Below are 21,535 nucleotides of genomic sequence, written 5' to 3' on the forward strand. Positions count from 1 at the left end.
TTAGGTTTGTTCAAGGGAGTAATTCTGGTTAAGATACTGTATAAGCTTTTTTTTCCCAGGTCCTGAGAAAGAAAAGATGTGGTAGAGGAGATAAACCAGTCTCAGAGGATGACTAAAAGGACATGTGCCATGTGCCTTCCTCTCTATTTATTCCTTTACTTACCTTCTTTGGAAGTTACTTCCTCCTTCAAAGTCTCAATAGGGTTCAGGACCTTATTCCATTTCCAAACAGCCCTCTCCAACTTCTACAAGCTAAGACTAAAAACTACAGTTGCATTTGATTTCTTGCTGCAGCCAAGAGTGTTAAGAAATAACAGCTTTGAAAAGTGGCCCTTTAAAGCTAAAATTGATCCCATACCAAAGGACATGAGGATCTTACAAAGTACTTTACAGGAACATTTCAAAAAAAAAGAAGGCAAAAGTGTTCCTTCAGAATAAAGAGGGGCTAAGCTGTGGTGTTGCCTCCCTCATGTCTATTCAAAAGTGATGTAAATGTGAATATTCACACCAGAACCTGGAGTCCTGGAGAAGGTGTGATATCATCACTGTGGCAGTGACTCTTGGAACAGTGGGGCAGTTTCAGACCTGGTATGATAAAATCACATCTGATCATACCCTCTGTGTGGAGTTTGGGGCAAGGGTTCCTGGAAGAGCCCCAAACTTTGCTGGAATACTTTCCCAGCGGAGGATCCCTGTGTGCAGGAGTGCCAGGGTGGGACCAGGAGGCCAGAAATACCCAGGCAGGGTCTGAAGGGTTCGTTAGCTCTGGCTCAACTGACCCAGCTCAATATTCCTCCTGATGGCAGAGCAGGCTCCAATGCAGGAGCCAGGGATTTGAGGAACCCTAAATGCATAACAGGCATACCCTGCTGCAGGCAGAACATCCTTGATCTGAATTTCTCAAAAACTCCATTATTTATGGCCAATACCTTAAGACCCATCTGATATATATACACCAGGGATTCATGAATAAGTACCAAGCACGATCAAGAATCATTTCAACTTGATGGGTTCTTCTCTTTTGAGCAGAACACAATAAGACCAAAACAAAGCAGCAACAGCTTGTTGCTTCATTTCCTGAAACTGATATTGGTTGTAACAGCACATAGCATGATAATTTATAGTTTAAGACATTTAAGCACTCATCTGTTGTCACCCAGCTGGAATCTGGAAGGAATATCCTGAGCTTTATTTAGCCAGTGAAGGTGTAAGAAAGCCTGGCTGCAAAGGTCCTTCTGCGGTTTCTGTCAGCTGAAGGCTGTGCCAGCTGGATCCTACAGGTTTCCTCAAGGATCAGCAGAAGGAATAATATTTACCTTCGATATGACTTGCAAAGCAGTTTCCTTTTGCTGTGGCTCAGGGGCACTTTATGGTCACTGGATTATGGACTCCTATGTGGGAGCTGGAAGTGAGAGCTGAGCACAACAGGATTTAATGAACTTCCCAGAACCGGCTGCTTAATAAATGTAGTTTGAAGGATTCAAATCTCCACCTCTCCCAGACTTGTAGTGCTCACCATAGGAGTCCTTCCATTCACTACTCTGGGATTTGATGTCACAAAATTAGGATTTTTACACCTTGTTAAGGAACAACTAAATGAGAAGAGTTTAATTACTTAGATTTTCAGAAACTGGTTACTATATTCTCACAACAATTCACTTCTAAAAAAATCAATTTATTTTAAATATGACCTTTTTTTTTTGATTTTCTTTCCAAGTTCCGCAGTTCTTCATAGTACCACAGGCACAGAGGCCTTGGGAACACTGATGCCAAAGGCTCCAAGGAAATTTAGTTTATGAAACAGATAATCATGGACACTTTCCAATCACCCAGTATTGCACATGCTGGCAATACCCCTATCTGAGTTGTTACCTTCCAGTGTGATAGTTTTTAAAGTTTAGTCGTTATTGTTGCTATTATTGCTATTATTAGTAGTAATATTTTTATTATTATTCTATAATACTTATAATTATAATAATAATTTCAGTTGATAGATTAGATTGCTGCTGTCTGTCCCATCAGTCTAAGAAGATAAAGGCCTTAAGAGAGTTTTATAAAATAAAATATGAAGTGTGGCAGTACATTTGTACAGAGGGTCCATCAGTTCAATAAAAAAAAGATGTTTCATGATTAGCTGATATTAAGGAGTACTCTGAAGGGCCCCTCAATTAAATTAAAACTAGCAAGTTAACTTTTTATGCAGTATCATGTATAAAGAGCACCAACTGGTAGCAGCAGTGACATTAAAACCAATATAACTCCCCCTTACTCGTTATTCCAAATGGGCCACTCATAAACTTTGGATAATGAACTGAAAAGTTCCCTTGTCAATTTTTTTTTCTTTTTGCTTTTGCATTTTTTAATAGCAAACAGCCTCAAAGTGTACAATTTAATGTAAAATATTTTGGCATAATGTAAAGATTTTATCCAGGGAGACCCATCAAGTCATTTTGATGGGTGGCAGATGAGCTGACTGGCTTGGGAAAAGGTCCTGGATAACTATCTGAATTTAAAAAAAAAAGCTAAGAATAAGTTCATTATACTGAACCATGGATATATTGACCCAATTGATGGTGATATTGCATCAGGTGCAATCTGCATATTCACACAGAGAGAGCTTTCCAGATTTATACAGCCCTCGGTCTCTGAATGGAGATTTTATGCAGGAATTGGAGCTTCTGGGGATGTTTTACAGTTAATGGTTTGGGTTGGTTTTTTTTTACAGATATTTCTTCATCCTTTCCCTGGCTAACTTTTTTTAGGAAAGTTTCCAGGGAATGTACATTTTCTTTGTTGCAGGAGGTAGGACAGCTCCTCAGGTTAAGGACTTTGAGCCTTCAACCTCACAGCCCTCTCTGGTGTCTACTTATCAGTGAGTCAGCTGAAACCAATAGCCTGGGATGAAGAACCCAGTAATAAGACAAACTGTTTGAGGGTTTGAGAAGACTCAACCAGTAGTTAACAGTAAAACCTGCTCTACTTTTTAATGGGACTGGGCTGGAATTATCTGTTAAGCTCCCAGTTGTGCTATCCAAGCAAAGCCCAACACAAACGTGTGCCCTGTGGGGACCACGCCACCACCACCACCCAAAATTGATATTAATCTGGCAGTTGTTGTGTTGCATTGGGAAGGTGAACACAGGTATAAATTTTACACATCATAGCCTTTAGAAATTATGTGATACATCTGGATAAGTTTGCCTGGCTAATGCCAAAAACACCTCCCAGCCCTCAGCACAGCCTGGTGCTCCTCATCAGCATTCCTGGTAGTTAGGAGGGTCCTTCTCTCCATGGGGAATAGAAGGGAAAGTAACAAAATGTTTTCTTCCAGACTGTGTGTGGGGAAAAACAAACAAATAAAAAACCCAACCAAACAAAAACAAACAAACAAACAAAGAAAAGAAAAGAAAAGAAAAGAAAAGAAAAAAGAAAAGAAAAGAAAAGAAAAGAAAAGAAAAGAAAAGAAAAGAAAAGAAAAGAAAAGAAAAGAAAAGAAAAGAAAAGAAAAGGAAAAAAAGAAAAGAAAAAGAAAAAGAAAGAAAAAGAAAAAAAAAAGAAAAAGAAAAAGAAAAAGAAAAAGAAAAAGAAAAAGAAAAAGAAAAAGAAAAAGAAAAAGAAAAAGAAAAAGAAAAAGAAAAAGAAAAAGAAAAAGAAAAAGAGGTTCATCTATTCAGTTTAGACCTTTGAGATCACCATCATTACCCCAGCACTGCCAGTGTCCCCAAGAGCCACATCTACATGTCTTTTAAATCCCTTCAGGGATGGTGCAGACATATATAGGTGTGTCTATATGGTGCAGAAACGTGCAGAAACACCCCTTGCTCCCAGAGCTTCCTTTGGGGTGAAACATTTCCAGCGTGCTTCTTGTTTGATGCCCAGCTGACTGTTTCCATCATTCTTAGAGGTGTTGTAATGCAGCTGCAGAAATCCTGCAAGAGATGGGGTTACTGCTGCTGTTGCAGCTCCAAGGCCATTCCCCCTCCCAGTTGTGTGGTGCTCACGGTAACACACCATAAAACACCATCCCATAAAAACCTGCTGATTGCCAGCGCTGCCCGACAGCTACAAGGAATCACAAAAGGTCATAAAAATGATTCACATTCGCTCTCTCCTTCCTTTAAAATCAGCTGGTTAAAAGAAAAAGGGCCAAGTTGAAAATAAGCATCAGCAGTTCCAACCAGGCTGAAGCCAAAACAGTCACATTTAGGAAGGGGCAGGTCTGCATTTGATTTCCAGGTGAAATTAGTGCATGAGGCTTCACAGGGAGCAATCCCTCCACCAACAGCTCCAGCCAGGCAGAGCAAATATTTGTCAGGCTGGAGCAAGGGGCTGCACCAGGGACTGGAGGTAAAAGTGTGTTCCAGCTTCTGAATTTGTTGGTGGGTTTGGGTTGGTCTAACCCAGCAGCTAAAATGATGGGCAGGTTGGTTTTCTTGTGCTCTGGGGAAATTCACAACATGTTAATCAGTTCTGTTCACAAATAGAGCAGCTAAAGAGGAGTATGGTGAAAGCTTGGGAGCATCTGAGATAGCATGTGCTACACTTGGTTTACAACACTCATCCTAAAACAGCCTAAAAACTTTTTCAGGAGAGTTAGCAGAGAAAATTTTTCTTTGTGGACTATATCAAAATATAAGTTAAAAGTACAAAAGAACAACCTCTTTTAAATGATGGAATGCACTCTATGAATTCTCGCTCTGCTATTCAGAGCTCCCTCACAAAATAAAGTGAATATTTCCCAAGTACTTTATAACATGAATTTTTACCAAAAAAAAGTCAGATGATGAATTACGTATTTTTGTAAATCTGTGTGATAGACCATCTGTAAAAGGAATGCTATCTGAATATAAATAAATATGCAGTGAGCTAGGGTTGTATTTCAGGCTATATTGATCACATTAATGAGAATGGTAATGTATGTATGTTTATTATGATTAACAGAACTGTGTTCATGTTGCATTTTCCATTTGAATGAAATTAACTTTCTCCTTCTGAAGTTGCTGAAGACGAACATTAAATGCAGAGAAGTGATCAGTGAATAAGCTCCTATAAAACCCTTTTCACTTCTATGTCAAATTTAATATACTTACTATAAATTAATCTTGAAAATTAAATGTTATTGACAGTTGTGAACATAAATACTCAAAGGGGGATGAACCTGATCTTTGTAACAACAAGTACAGCCAAGCAACTTCCACTGGGCACAAGATTAAATAATGCTCATGAATTTCCATAACAGCACACGTGAGTTTGAAGGTAGAACACGAGAGCAGCTTTACTGGAGACTGAGCCCACAAAGATACTCTGGTTTTCCAGTTAAGGAGAAAATAAGTTTGGCTACCCTAAAGACAAAATAATTAACTGTAAATGAGCTGCTGTATCACTATCAGAGTAGAGAGAGTCCAGCTATAACTTCAGGGCATATGCAAAGGAAAAAAATATCTGAAATAGTGAGACAAATTCTGTTCACATCAGAATTTAAACACAGGTGGTTTGAGTTTGTTTTGGTCTTTTTTTTTTTCTCTCTATCTCTTGCATTTCTTCTCTGGGAGCAATTCAAATAATTGTGTTTCTTAATTGCCTTAAGACTTGCTCCTGTAAACAGGAAAAACTGTGCAGAAAAGGAACCAGTTTCTTTCTAAAATATTGAGTGAAGCTCATATTCCTGGTCTAGTTGAAGATATCCCTGCTCATTGCAGGGGGTTGGGCTAAATGACCTTCAAAGGTCCCTTCCAACCCAAACAATTTGATGATTTTCTCCAAACAAAATGAAGGTTTTCCCTGCCTAGAGCTTGTAGATCTGGAGAGAGGTCCAAGAAGGATGATTTGACAAGGCAGATGCAGAAGATAAAAGTTCTCCCTGAAGCTGCATGATCCAAACACTGTCAGGACACACCTTCAGGCCCCAGTGTCAGCACAGAGAGGGCAAAACTGGAAGGTAGTAAAGCAGAGATGGCTGAGGAGTACCAGAAGATGAAAAAGCAGAGGTCTGAGGAACTGATAAAGATGATAAGATGGAGATTTCCATGGAAATCAAACAAGTTCCTGTGATGTAACAGCAAAGATTGTCCATCCAAACACCGATGGACAGAAGTTTGTGCAGTGTTTTGGATTCCTGTCTGCTCACTAAGGATATTCTCACCATACTTTTTCCTTTTCTATATGAATATTATTAAACTCAGAATTTGGTGCAAAGAACAGGGAATTTTATAGCCTATTCTGGGCACTGCAATTCTCATCATGAAGTTATTAGCAAGAAGGAATGAAAGCAATTGTGAGGGAACAATGAGGTTATAATCATAACTTGTTCTTCCCCGTTCAAAATTATGCTCCTGTGATCTCCATTTTTGCTCTAACTGGGAGCTGCTTTTTAACTTGGGAAATTTTCAATAATGAAGCTAAGAAGGAAATTACTGGACATTTCTTTGAGTCATAAACTTCCTGGAAATGCAGAGGGAATGGCATAATCAGCAGGTTCATGGATTTCAAAGTGCTGTGTTCATCTGACAGTTCTTTCAATCACTTTTTAGTAAAATACATCTGTAGCCATTGAGCCATTGTGTAATCCCCCCACACACCTGGAAATTATAATGTGGGATGTCATGATTTATTTCATAGCATAAAAGCTGTTAAATGAATACTGACAGCACCATTAGTGTTCTGATCTTGAACTGAAGTGCAAGTCAGCTCTGCTTAAGTCATCATTCTCGTGAGCCACAAATAAATGTGCAGCTTAAAAAGGTGCTGCAGGTTAATCAGAGCTGAATTAGTCACGAAAAATTCATAAAGAAGGGAGCAATTGAGGAAATGACACGCTGAGGCTCTTACCCCAACATAGTTTCTCTAAGCAGCCAGTGCCAAAGACTCCAGAATACTAAAACCTGGTCTGAAAACTTGGTTAATTCTGAGTTAACTGGGAGATGTTGATATTACTTCAGCAGCTGCATCTTGTGCTTTGACTGCTCCCACCTGCACCTGGCACCTCAATTTCCACCTTTGGCAAGCAGAAACCAAAAATGGGCTCCACACACCCTGGACTTCCCTTTGCCTGCTGCCTTCTGGTGAAAAATAAAGCAGAGAGAACCAAGTTAACTTAGCTAATAATGTTCTTAATTGATCCCACCAAGAATCATCAGTTACTGTTGTTCTGCCCTAAATCCCAGGTTCTTCAATATCGGCTTCTAGAAAAGAGAATGACTCCTTCTGCTTACACTGAAATAAGATGTTTAGTTTCTATTCCTAACCTCTTCTGAGCTAATGGTGATTTGTGACTGTTTGAAGTACTTATCTACTTTTTCTGAAAATCGTGTTCTGTCTCATTTGTTCCTTAATGCAAAACTCTTGTTGTTCTACATATTTAAACCATTTTTTTTCCTCATTTAGTACTGTCTTTTTTGGAGGTAAAAAACTGGATGCCTGGCCCTAGAACTTCATGAATTCTGTTGTTTGATAAATATTTATCAAACTATTTTAGCACCAACAGCTGTGATCCTTTAACATGCAGAGCTTGTTTTATAGAGGGTCAAGCACTCTGTACCTCTTCCCAATTTCCAGAAGATTTCAAATTGTTCCCATTTGTCACTCTACTAACAGGGCTCAACATAATTCAAGGAGGAACAGTTCTGCTTAATGAGGGATAATTGTTTTCTCTTCAAGTTTGGACATTATTTGTGGCTTTACTTGCATGTTTATCCCAGTTATTTAGTCCAATGTATTTAAAGGGATCAGCAACCTTCAAATTGAATCATAAACCACTCAACCTCCCAGACTTGTGGCTTGGCTTGTTCTTGAGTAATCCACAAAAATTTATATCTTCTGTGAGAATTTCCAAATTCATCAAGTAGTTTGTATATGGTCATTTATTAACTTTTTCCCTTAGATGAACCCAGAACACCTAAAAAGGGGAATATAAATATATTTTTTTTCAAATGAGACTAAATCACATTTACCTTCCTTTTCCCCCCTGTTACTTACAAAAGGATTTACCAGTAAATCCAAACTAACACACTTAAACTGAAATAACTGTTAAGTAAGACCAAATAATGCTGCACTGGTGTGCTGAGGTGATTTCTCATTCCAAATGAAGTGTTTCTTTTCTCATTTAGGGCTCCTAATGGGACCCTGATTAATGGAATAAGATGGCCAGCCTTCACCAGCAATGAACAGAAATATTTGACACTAAACACCAGCACTCCAGAGATCCTGACAAAACTCCGTGCTCAGCAGTGTCGATTCTGGAAATATTTTTTCCCCAAAGTCCTGGAAATGACAGGTAAAAAAATCTTTTATGCATGCTTTTATGGGAAACTTTTATGCAAGGATATTGGTGTGATGCTTGAGTTCAAATCTTTGTGTTATTTGTAGCTGAGGTGTCCAGGTATTGGATAAAACTGTCCATAATGAGGATCCCAGGATGTACCCTGTGCTTCTCTCCAGAAGTCACCACCCTGTTTGGTGTTAGGACAAAAACTGGGGACAAACCAAGGCCCAGGACTTTGTGATGTGGAGTTTCTCTGGCCCAAAATGCAGATGCAGCCACAATGTGAGGCATTAAAAGTGCTGCAAATCCCTGTTCTCAAGGGAAGAGCCTTGGTGCTGCCAGGCTCTGGGTTCCTGGATGCTGGAGAAGGCAGGAAAAACAGTGTTTAAGGAGGGACTTTTGGAAGCTTTAGATGTTCTGTATAAACTTCTTGTGTCTAAGGTTGTTATATTTGGATTATATTATCTATTATTTATGGGATTCTATTATTATGCAGCTAATCCACAGAGGATATTAAGTGTGTTGCTGCTGCCAAGAGGGGATTCTGGTTTCCATCTCACGTGAGAGCCTCGTGTTTTATTTCTGGAGTGTCAGCCATTGATGACAAACAGACACTGCAAGATCTGCCTAAACTAAACAACTGATTTGTACCTGACCCTGTGTAAAATGGGGGTTTGAGATTTCACTACTTGGAAAAGTATAAGGAGCTGTGTGAAACTCTAAGTCCAGTTGAACAGGGAGAACTCAACTGTTAGCAGGCAAACATCACCATTTTCACAAAGCCCAGCAAACAGACCAAGCCTCTGTGCTTTGGATTTCAAAAAGGAATTGATTTTATAAAGTGATTTTGCAGCTCTGGAACCACATTCTGCAGTTTGACTGGGGGAAAGTCTCGTTTCAGAAATAAGATACACGTTTAAAATGTTAATTAGTAATTTAAAATCTTCCTGTAAGGCTCAGTTTGAGTGCTAGTCTTAAAAATATGCGAAGTCTTAAAAATATGTAAACTGTCACGGTGCACAGATGATTCCTTCTGAAATAATTTATTCCTTCCTCATTTGAGTCTATGACTGTATTATGGCTCAACTTTTATCCCCTCTCAGTTCAACAGATGTTTTTCAATTAAATCAGGAGAAGCAAAATCAGTAGGTAAAATGAATAATTTATGAGCCTCACTCTGTGATTTTAAAATCACAGTGTACCAAATTACAGATGGATTTTGGGGAGGTTTCAAAGACTCTGACAAGTCATTTGTGCTGAGCCAGGAGAACTGAACTGTTTTTCGTGTTTTTTTGAACCTGGCTGGGAATCCCTGTGGAAAAATGTGTATCCTACAAATGGGCTGAGCACAACCAAGTGCTCTGGGGGGGAGCAGGAGGGAGAACATCCCCGGGCAGAGACCAACCCCAGAGTGGCTTTGCACGGTCCCGTGGTGGGAGGGATGACAGAGCAACACCCAGGATCTGCCAGGAGACAGAAACACATCACTTGGCCATAATCAGTGATTTACAACATAAATTTACAGCATCCAATTACAAGAAATTCATGAGAATATTCTCAGGAAAAATGAAAAGAATCATCGTGTCTGGATCCTAACGTAGAGCTGAGACAGGAATGTTGTTGAGGTAGCACTGTTTTGTCATGTGTCTACATCTGGCAGTCCTTGAAATACTGTAAGTATAAAAACAGAGTATTTCCATTATGATCCCTATACAACGTTATAGCATCCTGACAAAAAAAAAATCTCTTTATAATTCTGCTTAAGACCATGATATAATACTTTATATTGCAATAATTCTCCTCACTGAAATATTGTTTTGCATTTCTTTTCTCCTCTTATGCCCAAAGGACAGTGAATCCCATAAATATATGTATTTTCTCATTTTCTGAGGGTGTCTCTTTTCTATTACTCCTTCCATTGCAATAGTCTTAGATAAAGGTTGCTTTAACACGAGGTGATGTAAGACAACAGAGAAGAAGAAGTAAGGAGATTTTATGTTATCATTATTACAAGTTCAAGTGGGGTTCAGGTAGGTAAAATTCCATCAGGCAGAACCCAAAGAGGACAACAAAAGCAACTTATTTTACAGAAATTGCAATGATTTCTCAGTGTAAAGTGATCAGGATGTGCTTGGTAGCCACTTGTTTAGTTCCTGACCCATCCAAGCACAAGCCTTGCCACCCCTTGAGATCTTTTCAGCTTTTAATGACCAGCTCCAAACAAGTCCTGCACCTGAACAAGCCTGTTCCCATCACAGGCTGGGCAAGACAAGTTCCTCGAGGCAGTTAAAATATATGAGAGAGGAAAATATTTAGCCCCTGCCATCTTTAGGTTTAAATAATTTACATTTTCCTCAAGCAACTGAATCAGATACATTAAAAAAAAAAATCACGGTTACGGGTTAGAAAAATTAATAAGGAAAGATTAAACCTCACACAGTAACACAAGAGTAACAGCCACATATAAAACATGGCCTTGATCTCTCTAGAGAACTTTGTATGATTTTGGAAGATTTCTCAATGTCTTCTCCTTGAGTTTCAACACTCAAACCTATCATTGGGTCAGAGCTCTCAGTTTTGTGCCCCACTTGGTAACAATCACTAGATAAGTAAACTGGCCCTAGACCTGCCTCACATGAGCTCTAAATTCCAAGTAGACACAATTTCCACCGGGATTTTAACCCCATTTTGAAGGCCCTGGGCACACCCTCCATCCCCCTCAGCCCCAGCCAAGCTGGGAGCACTCAGATTTAATGTTCCATTGGAGGGTGAGAGCACTGGGACGAGCCCCAGAAGTTTTGCTGGTGACTGGTTCTACAAGAAACACACTGGAGGGACAGTAAACACTAAGTGACTTTTAAGTAGCTTTTAGAGCAATCATATGTTAATTATAAAAGCATCTATGTTAGTCTCTACCTCCTCAACACAATCTTTAATGCATCTAGAGCCCTAGTTATTTATATATGCCTGCTTCCTCTTGATTATAGAAAGCTGCAGGCAGCCAAGCTTTCCATTACTGGTCCATTACTATTTTAGTGTGCCTAATACATATTTTTCTATTTTTTTTATATATATTACTGCATCATGTATCATCTATAGAGAAATCAAAGTAGGTGCCATAAATACATTAAGTTTTAAAACCACCCTAAAAAGATTTCAGATGTGGAGGCAGAGAAATTTCAACCTCTTGGCCAGTGAGTAACAAAAATAATTGTGTTTGCTGTGATCCTCCAAGCAGTGTTTGGATTCTGCAGAGCTAAACACTCAGGGGAGTAAGAATATTGAAAATTTGGCTAAATAGAACATTCATCCTCACAACTGGTTTTAAATTTCCACAGAATTGTGAACTAGTCAGAAGTCACCTCACCAATACTACAGCACCTATTGACAGAGTAAAACTTACTCTTTGCACCTATGGGCAGTGTGTTTCTGTACCTTAACAATCTGATTTCTTTCTGACTCCAGTACCTTCCATCCCATGTCATTGGAAAGATCCCAGCCTTTACAATAATTCCTCTCCCAGAGAGCTCTACTGATGTTTGGAAGAAGAAAAACAATAAAGAAAGAAATCTGAAGTTCTTAAACATACATGTGAAAATGAATATATGGTTGGGGTTAATAAAGTTTTGATGTTCAGAGAGTGTGATTTAAAGAATCAGAGAATCACAGGGGGTTGGAAAGGGGCCTCTGGAGATCCTCCAGTCCCAAGGCAGGGTCACAAGAACACTGAATAGAGATACTAGAATATAGATCCTAGAATATAGATTTTGTTTTCTCCTTCCTGGACGTTTGTGAAACTCTCACCATGAAAATCTACAGCACAAACCTGCAGCATTTATCACACTAATGAATCAGGAAGTTTTAAAGTACCTTTAATTATGAGCTCTTGAGGACACAAAAATTAATCCTAGCTTGTCATCCCTTATTAATTCTATTATATCATAACAGCTACATGCCTGTGTCCCAATCTTAATGTTAATGCACAAAAATACATTGAAGATTAGCACTTTATTGGCACATCCAGCAGCTCAAAGGACGGTGTGGTGATAAATGTCACTTTGCTGCAATGCCATGAAAAGGCTGCATGGAAGAATAGGAAATGCAGAGTCTGCACTGCTGAGGAATCCAAGAACCCTTGGATTATCAGGAACAGTGTGGCCAACAGGTCCAAGGAAGTGATTCTTGCCCTGGACTCAGCACTGGTGAGGCCACCCCTGGAGTGCTGTGTCCAGTTCTGGGCCCTCAGCTCAGGAAGGACATGGAGGGGCTGGAGCAGGGCCAGAGGAGAGCAACGAGGCTGGGGAAGGGACTGGAGCACAAGTGCTGTGAGGAGAGGCTGAGGGAGCTGGGGGGGCTCAGCCTGGAGAAGAGGAGGCTCAGGGGAGACCTCCTCACTCTCTGCAACTCCCTGACAGGAGGGGGGAGCCGGGGGGGGTTGGTCTCTTCTCCCAGGCAACCATCAGCAAGACAAGAGGGCTGGGTCTTCAGCTGTGCCAGGGGAGGTTTAGGTTGGATATTAGGAAGAATTTCTTTGCAGAGAGGGTGCTCAGCCATTGGAATGGGCTGCCCAGGGAAGTGGTGGATTCTCCATCCCTGGAGGTGTTTAAGGACAGACTGGATGTGGCATCAGTGCCATGGGCTGGGAACCACAGCGGGGTTGGATCAAGGGTTGGACTTGATGATCTTGGAGGTCCCTTCCAACCCAGCTGATTCTATGATTCTATGACTGGGACCTTTCAGAGCTCTGACTCATTGCCTGGAGAATCTCCCCTTTTCTCCTTGTTGGCTTCGCTGAGCTTTGCGTTGGGCTAACGAGAATTACTCCAAAGTTTGGGTGGCCTAAATGACTGCAGGGAGCAGAATCCCCCCTGTGGGTTGTTAGTGGCCCCCCTGACAGTTCAGCCCAGAGCAGTCACCCAGAGCTCTGAGCTGTAATTATGGGTCAGCTCGAATCCTCTAATCTTTTCCTGCTCTGCCTCCCAGCTGTCAGCTCATCTAAGTCATGGGTGGTTGCCTCAAAGAGATTGATGATGTTGGTGATAATGGGATGCATTGACTTGTGACTTCAATTTGGATCTTATCACTGGGAAAAAAAAAAAAAAAAAAAAAAAAAAAAAAAAAAAAAAAAAAAAAAAAAAAAAAAGCAAACGAATTGGAATCCAAGTTCTTATTTCAGTGTTTTCCTTCCCCTTTTGTCTTTTAGATTCATAATGGTGGCTACTCTCAATTTTTTGGTGCCTGCTTTCTCTAGCTGCCTCCTTTCTTCACCATAATCTTTAAGAAGCACAGAAATACCCCATAATTTATACCCTACAACAGTGACTTTTAATTCAAGATATGTCTATGGTAGAGATATTCCAGTTTCTAAAGTCTGGGCAGATTTCAAGCACATCTACACCTGAATAATTAAAGAAGGAACTGGTCTTTTTTAAATTCATAAGTTGAGGCTTTACCTGGATAAATAAAACTGGATACCCAAAATCAAGAATAAGATAAGAAATATGATTTAGGTATTTTTCTCCAAATAATATTAACACAGCTTCATACACTAAATTACCAATCCATTTGACTTAACATGGAAAATTTGGCTTTACCTGAGACCCTGCCTACATCTTTAAATTAAAAAATGTTTAAAGGAGAGTTCTTAGAATCAGGAAAGCACAATGATGTGTGTGTCTTCTCCCCATAGTTCTGAGTCATGGCTTAGCAACCAAAATGAGGTTTTATTGTTACCAGCACTTGCAAATTCTCTCTGAGTTAATGGCAACTGTAGCCTGAAGAAAAAAAAAATTAAAAAATATCTGAATTTTTCTTTGATCTCTGATATAACCAAGCTTATTTACGACTTTGAACTGAGGGAGAAGAGTGTGGTTAATTTTTTAACGATTTTTTCCCATAGTTGTTCTCCACACTTTCCCTTTTGAACCACATAGAAACACAGAACTTTCCCAAGAAAAAGTCTCTTGGTTTTATTTCTGGTCTCACTAAAACCAAGAAGCAATGTAAATCTCATTTCAAACTCTCATTAAATTGCCATCTGGATTTCCAGACCAAAAAGGTTTGGAAATGTTGAGCTAAACTGCAGATAAGCAACCAAATTACTGGATGCTTCTCCAGACTAAATCTCTGATTCAGTTAACTCTCTTTCCTGAATATTTTCTCTACTGATGTGTAAAACACAAAAGTATTTCATTTTCCCATCACCAGCTACACTTACAGTGCTGGTAGATCATAAAAAAGGGGGAAAGGGTGTATTTATGGAGGGAAAGGGCTGGTGCTCCACTGCAGCAGAAGAACATAAAGTCAGAAGAGCATAAAGAAACCATGGAACTGTTCTCTCCAGAACACAATTACCAAGTTTTTTTGGAAGCCAGCTATGGCAACAGGGACACCCAGATAGTCAGGTCCAGAATGAATAAAGCATTCAGAGATCATCAGTGGTTTATAAACTTTTCCCTAAAGTCCACAACTGCTACAAACTAATGAGCCCCAGGGTGTGACACAGCCCTCATGTGTTACCTTTGATATCCTTGTTGTATGGGCTGTTCCTGAGAGGTCACTTCATTTCCCTGGAGGGTTAATTACTTTTTGGGGCTGGAGAGAGTGATCCTGGTCTGTAAAACACTCTGAGAACCTTGTGAAATGATGTATTTTTATTACTCTTCTCATCCTCACCCTCTGTTCTGATGCTCATAACAAATTTAGCAATAAATATTGCCTTGGGACACGGGATTAGTCAGTAAATGCTTTATAGGCTGGGATGAAACAGGAAAGAGAAGATGGTTTCATGTTGACATAGTTCACATTTCACAGTTCCTTCTCCAAACCTGGGCCCTTTTTGCTTTTAACTCAGGGATTTATTCCAGGGGAGGGTAAAATCCTGGCCATCCATTAGATTCCATCCAAACTAATGGCAATTGCCTGGAATAAAGCTGTGACTTCATTCTATCTTTACAAGCATCTATCTCATTTTACATATTGTAGTCTTTAGGGTATGGAGTTCTCACTGCAGAGTATATTGAACCAAAGGAATATTTTGAGGACTAAAAAAATAAAAAAGAGTGGGTTTAAAATGATGAATTTGATGGACAGAAGTACTATCCAAAAGCCACAAGCCCATAAATAAGTATATTTATTGCCCTGCAATGTTCCAGAATGATATCTTTGCAGTTCTTTCTTCCTGAAGTAAAGACAAAGCATTAATCACTGAATTTTCAGTCATTCCAGGTTTAAGAAAACAAGCAAAGGACCAGCCTATAATGTATTTGGAGCAGATGACATTGATAATCAAAATTATTTTTCAATTAGCATACAAAGAGATTCAAATTTAGATTAATGTAACCCATTTCATGTTTTACAGGAAATATTGATGAAGCAGAACAAGAGTGGAAAGCAGGATTCCATCTCTGGAACAATTACATGTCAGACTGGAAAAATCAATTTAATGATTACACCAGCAAGAAGGAGCTGTGCAAGCTCTAATTAATATGTTTACCCTTTCCAGTGTGTCCATAGAACTGTTCATCAGGCAAATATCCAGGTAGCTTTGTACCACGTCTGGAATTAAATGTGTTCTGCAGATTAAAAACCAATGTTACAGATATAATTTTGATTCCTCAGATCTTTCATTTAGATTTTACCTCCTATCTCAATAAACAGTGTATGGCATCTGTACCCTTTGAAGCTTCACTGGGTTAAATAGGACTATAAAGTCTGAAGATTAATGATGTACATGTTATTATAAATATTAGCTACTTAGATTCACACTTCAAAGAAACAATGTAATCTGTTAGAGGAAAATGGATTTTTTTTTTAATAGAAATAGCAGTGGTTTAGAGTGTTACCATGCAAAACACAGCTGAGTTTGATCTTTAACTGAAACACCACCACACTTAAATCTTCTTTCAGACATAACTGAATTGCCATAAACATAAAGGTACAATAACTTTGCTGGACACACAAAATGATATTTGTTTGTTGGACAAAAAAGTTTTAGGGCTGCCATTAGAGCGTGAATCACTTCCTTCACAGCCAAATTTGTAGGAGAAAGCCACGGTGGGAGAGGATTCAAACTATGTATTGAAAGCCTAAATCATCAGCGAGTGCTGGAGTGAAACAAGGCAGAAAACCAAACACCTCTGCTTCCCCCATCCTCGCTTTTCAAGGAGTGAGGAACTACAGACTCACAAGTGATGAACTCACAGCTTTTCCTTGCTCAGGCACCCGCTGACTTCACCTGGTCAAAGTCTCTCCTGTGGAGATAAGCTCCAATCATGACATTTTTGGTCCACTGAGTTGCCTCCTCGTGGAGGGACAGCCCCGTGGAACACGACAGACAAGTCTCTGCACTTGCAGAACAGGTGGTGGCAGGTTCAGAGAATCACAGAACGTGCTGAGCTCAAAGGGACCCACAAGAACCCACAAGGATCAAGTCCAACCCCTGGCCCTACACAGGAACATCCCCACGGATCACAGGAAGAAAATTGTCCAAATACTTCACCCAAATGGTTCATCAAGAACCAGACATGACAGCCGTGCTCAGCCAGGAGTGGAACCTTGCCAAAAACTGCTCTTGGAGAGGGTTGGGAAGGGCATCACTGCAGAGGAACGTTGTGCCCTTGGTGGGAAGGACCCAGCTCTGAGCTCTACCTGCCACCTCCCAGACCCCTTTCTGCCTACCTGAGCTGAACCTATTAGAAGCTTCTAAAAAAAAAAACAAACCCTTGGATAATTCGCTTTCCTACTTCTCTGCTTCTGTGATGATGGGGCTGGAATTTTTATGCCTGAATAACACCTTAATTGGCTGCTTTTCACTGGCCCAACTGGGAAGAATAAATGCCAAAAATTTGATGAACGTAAGTAGTATGTAAAAGCAACAAGGCATCTCATAAATAAATTATCCTGGAGCTCTCTGTAAATGCAATAACATCTCAGTGCATCTATTTTCTGTTCTGGTGATTGCAAGCTTTTGCAAAATGCCTCTTTGGATTGAGTAGAGTGAAGAGATCCAGATAATGAACAGAGAGTGTTCTCTTTCTGGCAATCAGTTTGACCACACAGGATCCTTGCACTGAGAGGATTTATTTATACAGAAAGGCCAAGTTCTGCAAGAGATGATGGCTTATCATCTGTTCAATTATTTCCAAGAGAACACAATTATTTCCTGACTACATTATGGGAAACTACCTTTTAGCACAGGATTTCAAAGGCTGCAGTCAGAGCTCCACAACGAAAAAAAAATCTGATTTTTGAACAAGCTGATCAAACCTTAAAATTACCTGGGATTAAAAAGTGCTTTTAATGCAGCCCTACATGTTTATAGCACAGATAAGTAGCTCATTACATATATTAGCATAGTTACTGCTATTAATAATGGCATGGAGAGCTGTGTCAGTCTATAGTGCATTGGGTATTTATTGAATATTCTTGGTGCTGGTGATGAGCTGCTGAAAATAAACACAGGAGGATGAACTTTCTGTCCATCACTGAGCAGTTCTGGCACTGCCCATTTTATTTCTGGACTTCATAGATTTGTTGGGTGCTGATCTGTCACAATGAGCACTGACAGCACCAGCAGCACATTTAAAAGCATCATTTGTTTCTTTTGATATCCTTTTCTTAGATATATTTCCCCATCCATCTGTCTGATCAGCCTAATCAATGAGGAGAAAAATATCTGAGCCAATTAAGATGTAAAACAACCTTTGGAAAGGACAGGTGGAGAAGCAGTTCATAAAATATTTTGCTGGGAAGGTATCCTTTTTTTTGAATAAAACAAAGGTTAAACCACTTTTTGAGATGCGGTTTTACTGATTTGCTCGGTGTGAGTTGGTAGCTTTTTATTTATTCACATGCTGGGAAATGATATCTCCATTTATCATCCATATGAAATCACTATATTATGTATATATTCATGTCTCACACATACATAAAAGGAAAGCCTTAAGTACTTGGATGTAAATGGTTAAGGTAACAAAGAGGAAAAAGAAAAACCTGTGTCATTGATAATATTAGAGGGATATTAGAGGGATGTCTCACTCAGGCCTCACTGAAGATATGGTGTTGCCAATTATGTTTTATTTTCACTCTTAAGAGCCAAAACCCACAAGTTTTTCTGTGAAACCAGAGAAAATATGTCGATTCTTTCTTACCATTCTTGATATCCAAAGCAAGGATTCTGAATTTAGTCACGGAGTTGCTGAAAGGTTATAATAAAATGAACTGCAGTGCCAACAAAAATGTTGGCATTAACCCAATTGTCGTTAGGTTTATAATCTATACCAGCACACTGGTTAAATGACAGACAATTCACACATATTTTAGAAGGGACTGAAGTCAGATATTTCCCAGGAAAACTGTTCAATAAAACCACCATTTTTAATTTTTTTTTTTTCATTTTAAATGTTTTGTCTGAAGGAATTTGGGTTAGATAAGCTGTCAGTAGAGCTAAGAATTATTTGAATGAAATCCCATCTGTTCTCCTGCTGGAGAGAGTTGGGATGTTCACGGTACCTTGTCTAGAGCCAGTCAACTTGGACCAACCAGTATTGAAGTTTTTTCTCCTTGAACAGGGGTCTTCAGGCACCAAAAGTCATCTCTGGCACAAGTAAGGCCTTCCCAAGGTTTCCAGGCATCCTCCCAACTGCAGATTTGACACACAGCTTGGATTTTTGGGGTGGGTGCTCAGGCCTTGCTGTCCTAAACCTTGGCTGTCGCTCCAAGTTTATCACACTGATAAAGCCAAATTTCTGTTGAAGTGGAAGTCTGCTTTTTGGCCTTTTTTGGTCACTAGAGGTTATTTATACAGCAGAGATTAGAGCTCTATAAACACAGAGACAAGACGTGCCCAGTTTAGATCTTCATGAACAGACAACTCATCTCTGTCAGCTCCCAGCTGGAAAAGTATCTTTGCAACATAAGGAATCTAACCCTTTTTTAAATATAATTATTACTTTAATTAGAGTGCTGGAGAGAAAATTACCTCAGTTTACAAAAAAAGCCTGATGGAGGCCCTTCTAATGTGCCTTTCCCAACAGACCATCAGCAGGTGATTGGGCCCATTTTCGTGTGCAGATCCCACATGGATTGATCCGAACGTGGCACTAACAGAGGAGAGATGTATATTTGTCTCTATCAACATCATAATGTCGTGGTTTTGGGCTTAATTATGGTTTATCATTTCTACTGGCTCAGCACCAATTCTGCAACATCAGCAGCAGCTATTTAGGGGCCATAACAAGCGTCACTGTGCTTGAGTTACACCTGCAGCGTGTCCAGCTCATGAAGAACAGCCTGAGCTCTCACTGCCAAGTGTCAGCCTGGCCACAGAATCCTCTTGTCCTTCCTTTCCCCTCCAGGTGGGGGGGAAAATTTAATAAGGGGGAAGATAAACCTCAAAAAACACACCCCCCCCCCCAAAAAAAACAAGAAGGGTGTAAAAAAAAAAAAACCACGACAAAATAAACGCATGGGGGAAATAAATATAAGGGGAAAAAGTGGTTAAGATCCAAAGGGAAGAATTAAAAAAACAAACAAACAAGGAAGGGGTGGGAAAAAAAATCACGAGTAAAAAAAAATGAAAGGGCAAAAAAATAGTTTAAAATGTCTGAGGGAGAGAATTAAGAAAATGAAAAAACAGGGAGAGGAATAAAAAAAAAATAAAGAAAAAAACCAAAGAGGGTAATGGAATAAAACCCAAAAACTGAGGGGAGAGCAGAAAATAAGGAGGGGAAAAAACTAAAAAAGGAGAAGACTCCCGACAAGTCCTTCTGTCCCAGAATGAACAATTGAAGGGTTTAGTAGCATACACAGAGATACTGAGTATTCCAATGTCTCCGTTCCAGTAACTCCAGCCAAAAATCCTCCCACTGAATTGCCAAATAAGTTTAGGAATTTGACAGTGATTCAGAATACGGGGCGAGGAATGAGACAGGCAGGTCTGGCTCGGGCTTGGGGCTGTATGGAAAGTGCTGGTGCCAGCTGACCACTCTCTCCCTGCCTTTTCTCTTCCAGTCCATGGAATTATGGGCATTTGCCAAAAACTCCCTGCCCTTGGCCAGCCAGGGAGCCCAAAGCCCAGCACCTGTGTAAGGGATCTGTGCAGCTGGGAATGTTCCCCACGGCTGCTCCAGCTGGAGTACGTGCCACAAACGAGTTGATTTACTCTGGGTGGATTAGGAGCAAGAATCCATAAGGGAAAAAAAAAAGCTTCCTGGCTGAATTACAAGTACTTCTCTCTTTCTCCTTGCTCTGTTTTTGTTTAGCCTCATTTATCTATGGCTCTAGGTGGGTTTTCCATTGCTGAGTGATTGCTGTTGGATGAGGGGGAAGAAATTTAATTTAAAAAAGAAAATCTTTAGCAAAATAGACAATTTGAAGTATTTGCATACTGGAACTTTGGGATCTACAACAGGAATTTGGCAACTGTGTGCACAGTTATTAACAACCCTGGTAATAACAGATATTTATTCACCTTGACTCTGTTCTGTGAGCTGGGGGGGACCACACCATGTGTCTCTCAGGGAATATGCATCCATGCACACATATATCCATGGAAATATAGGGTCCCAACCTTCCCAGCAATGTGAAGATGGAAGCTTAGATGTTCCACTTTGAAAACACAAACCAGGTATCTTTTTGGTCTTTACTGAAGAATAAAACACTCACAAGACTTCCTGACATAAATCAACACCTCAGCCAAGTTAGTCATTCACAGTTAAAAGTTCAAAAGCTTTTCCTCGGATTTCAGTCGTTTCAGGAGCAAGTCTTATGAACAAACATAATTAGGCATTTTGAAATGCTTGGTAAGACAAGATAATTCCTTCCTGACCCCTGCAGAAATCTCAGAGCCTGAGCACTGATTATCCTGTTTTAGCAGGGAAAACTTCCAGTGCTTTGTTGATAAACCAGATTAGTTGCACTCATAAAAAACTTTAACTCATAGACTTAATGACTGCAAAGCACTGATGTGAATCCACAATTAGTGCAGGTGTGAAGTTTTGAGAGGCTTTTAATTGGATTGCAGGTGAGATTAAATAAGGCTTCGAGGCAAGAAGTGCTGGCCTAGGGAGGGAGGGTTTAGTCACATAATGATTTCAGTTAGTTTAGGGAGAATTAGGAGGGAAAATGAAGCTTAATTCCAACACAATAGTGAACAATTAAAGAGTTTTCTTCCTCTCAGTTGAGGACACTTACAGAGGCTGTGTGTGGGGATTGTCTTTTGGGATTTATTGAATCTGGCCATTGCATATATATCACTTTTGAAAAATACTGTAG

At 39.8% G+C, this 21,535-nt stretch overlaps 1 protein-coding gene across 2 annotated transcripts in view; it reads left to right on the plus strand.

Annotated features, from left to right (window-relative positions):
- The window catches only part of BCHE (butyrylcholinesterase), a 52,730-nt gene extending 34,679 nt beyond the window's left edge, over positions 1 to 18,051 (plus strand). For both annotated transcript variants that reach the window (XM_027724699.2, XM_027724700.2), the window contains exons 3-4: positions 8,106 to 8,272; positions 15,621 to 18,051. In XM_027724699.2, coding sequence (XP_027580500.1) covers positions 8,106 to 8,272; positions 15,621 to 15,742 — 289 coding nt within the window. In that variant the 3' untranslated portion in view covers positions 15,743 to 18,051. The remainder of the gene's footprint in view (positions 1 to 8,105; positions 8,273 to 15,620) is intronic.
- The last annotated feature ends 3,484 nt before the right edge of the window (positions 18,052 to 21,535 follow it).

This window comes from Pipra filicauda, unplaced genomic scaffold (genome assembly GCF_003945595.2).
Source record: "Pipra filicauda isolate LSUMZ 115617 unplaced genomic scaffold, ASM394559v2 scaffold244_size1468961_pilon, whole genome shotgun sequence".
NCBI classification, from domain to species: domain Eukaryota; kingdom Metazoa; phylum Chordata; class Aves; order Passeriformes; family Pipridae; genus Pipra; species Pipra filicauda.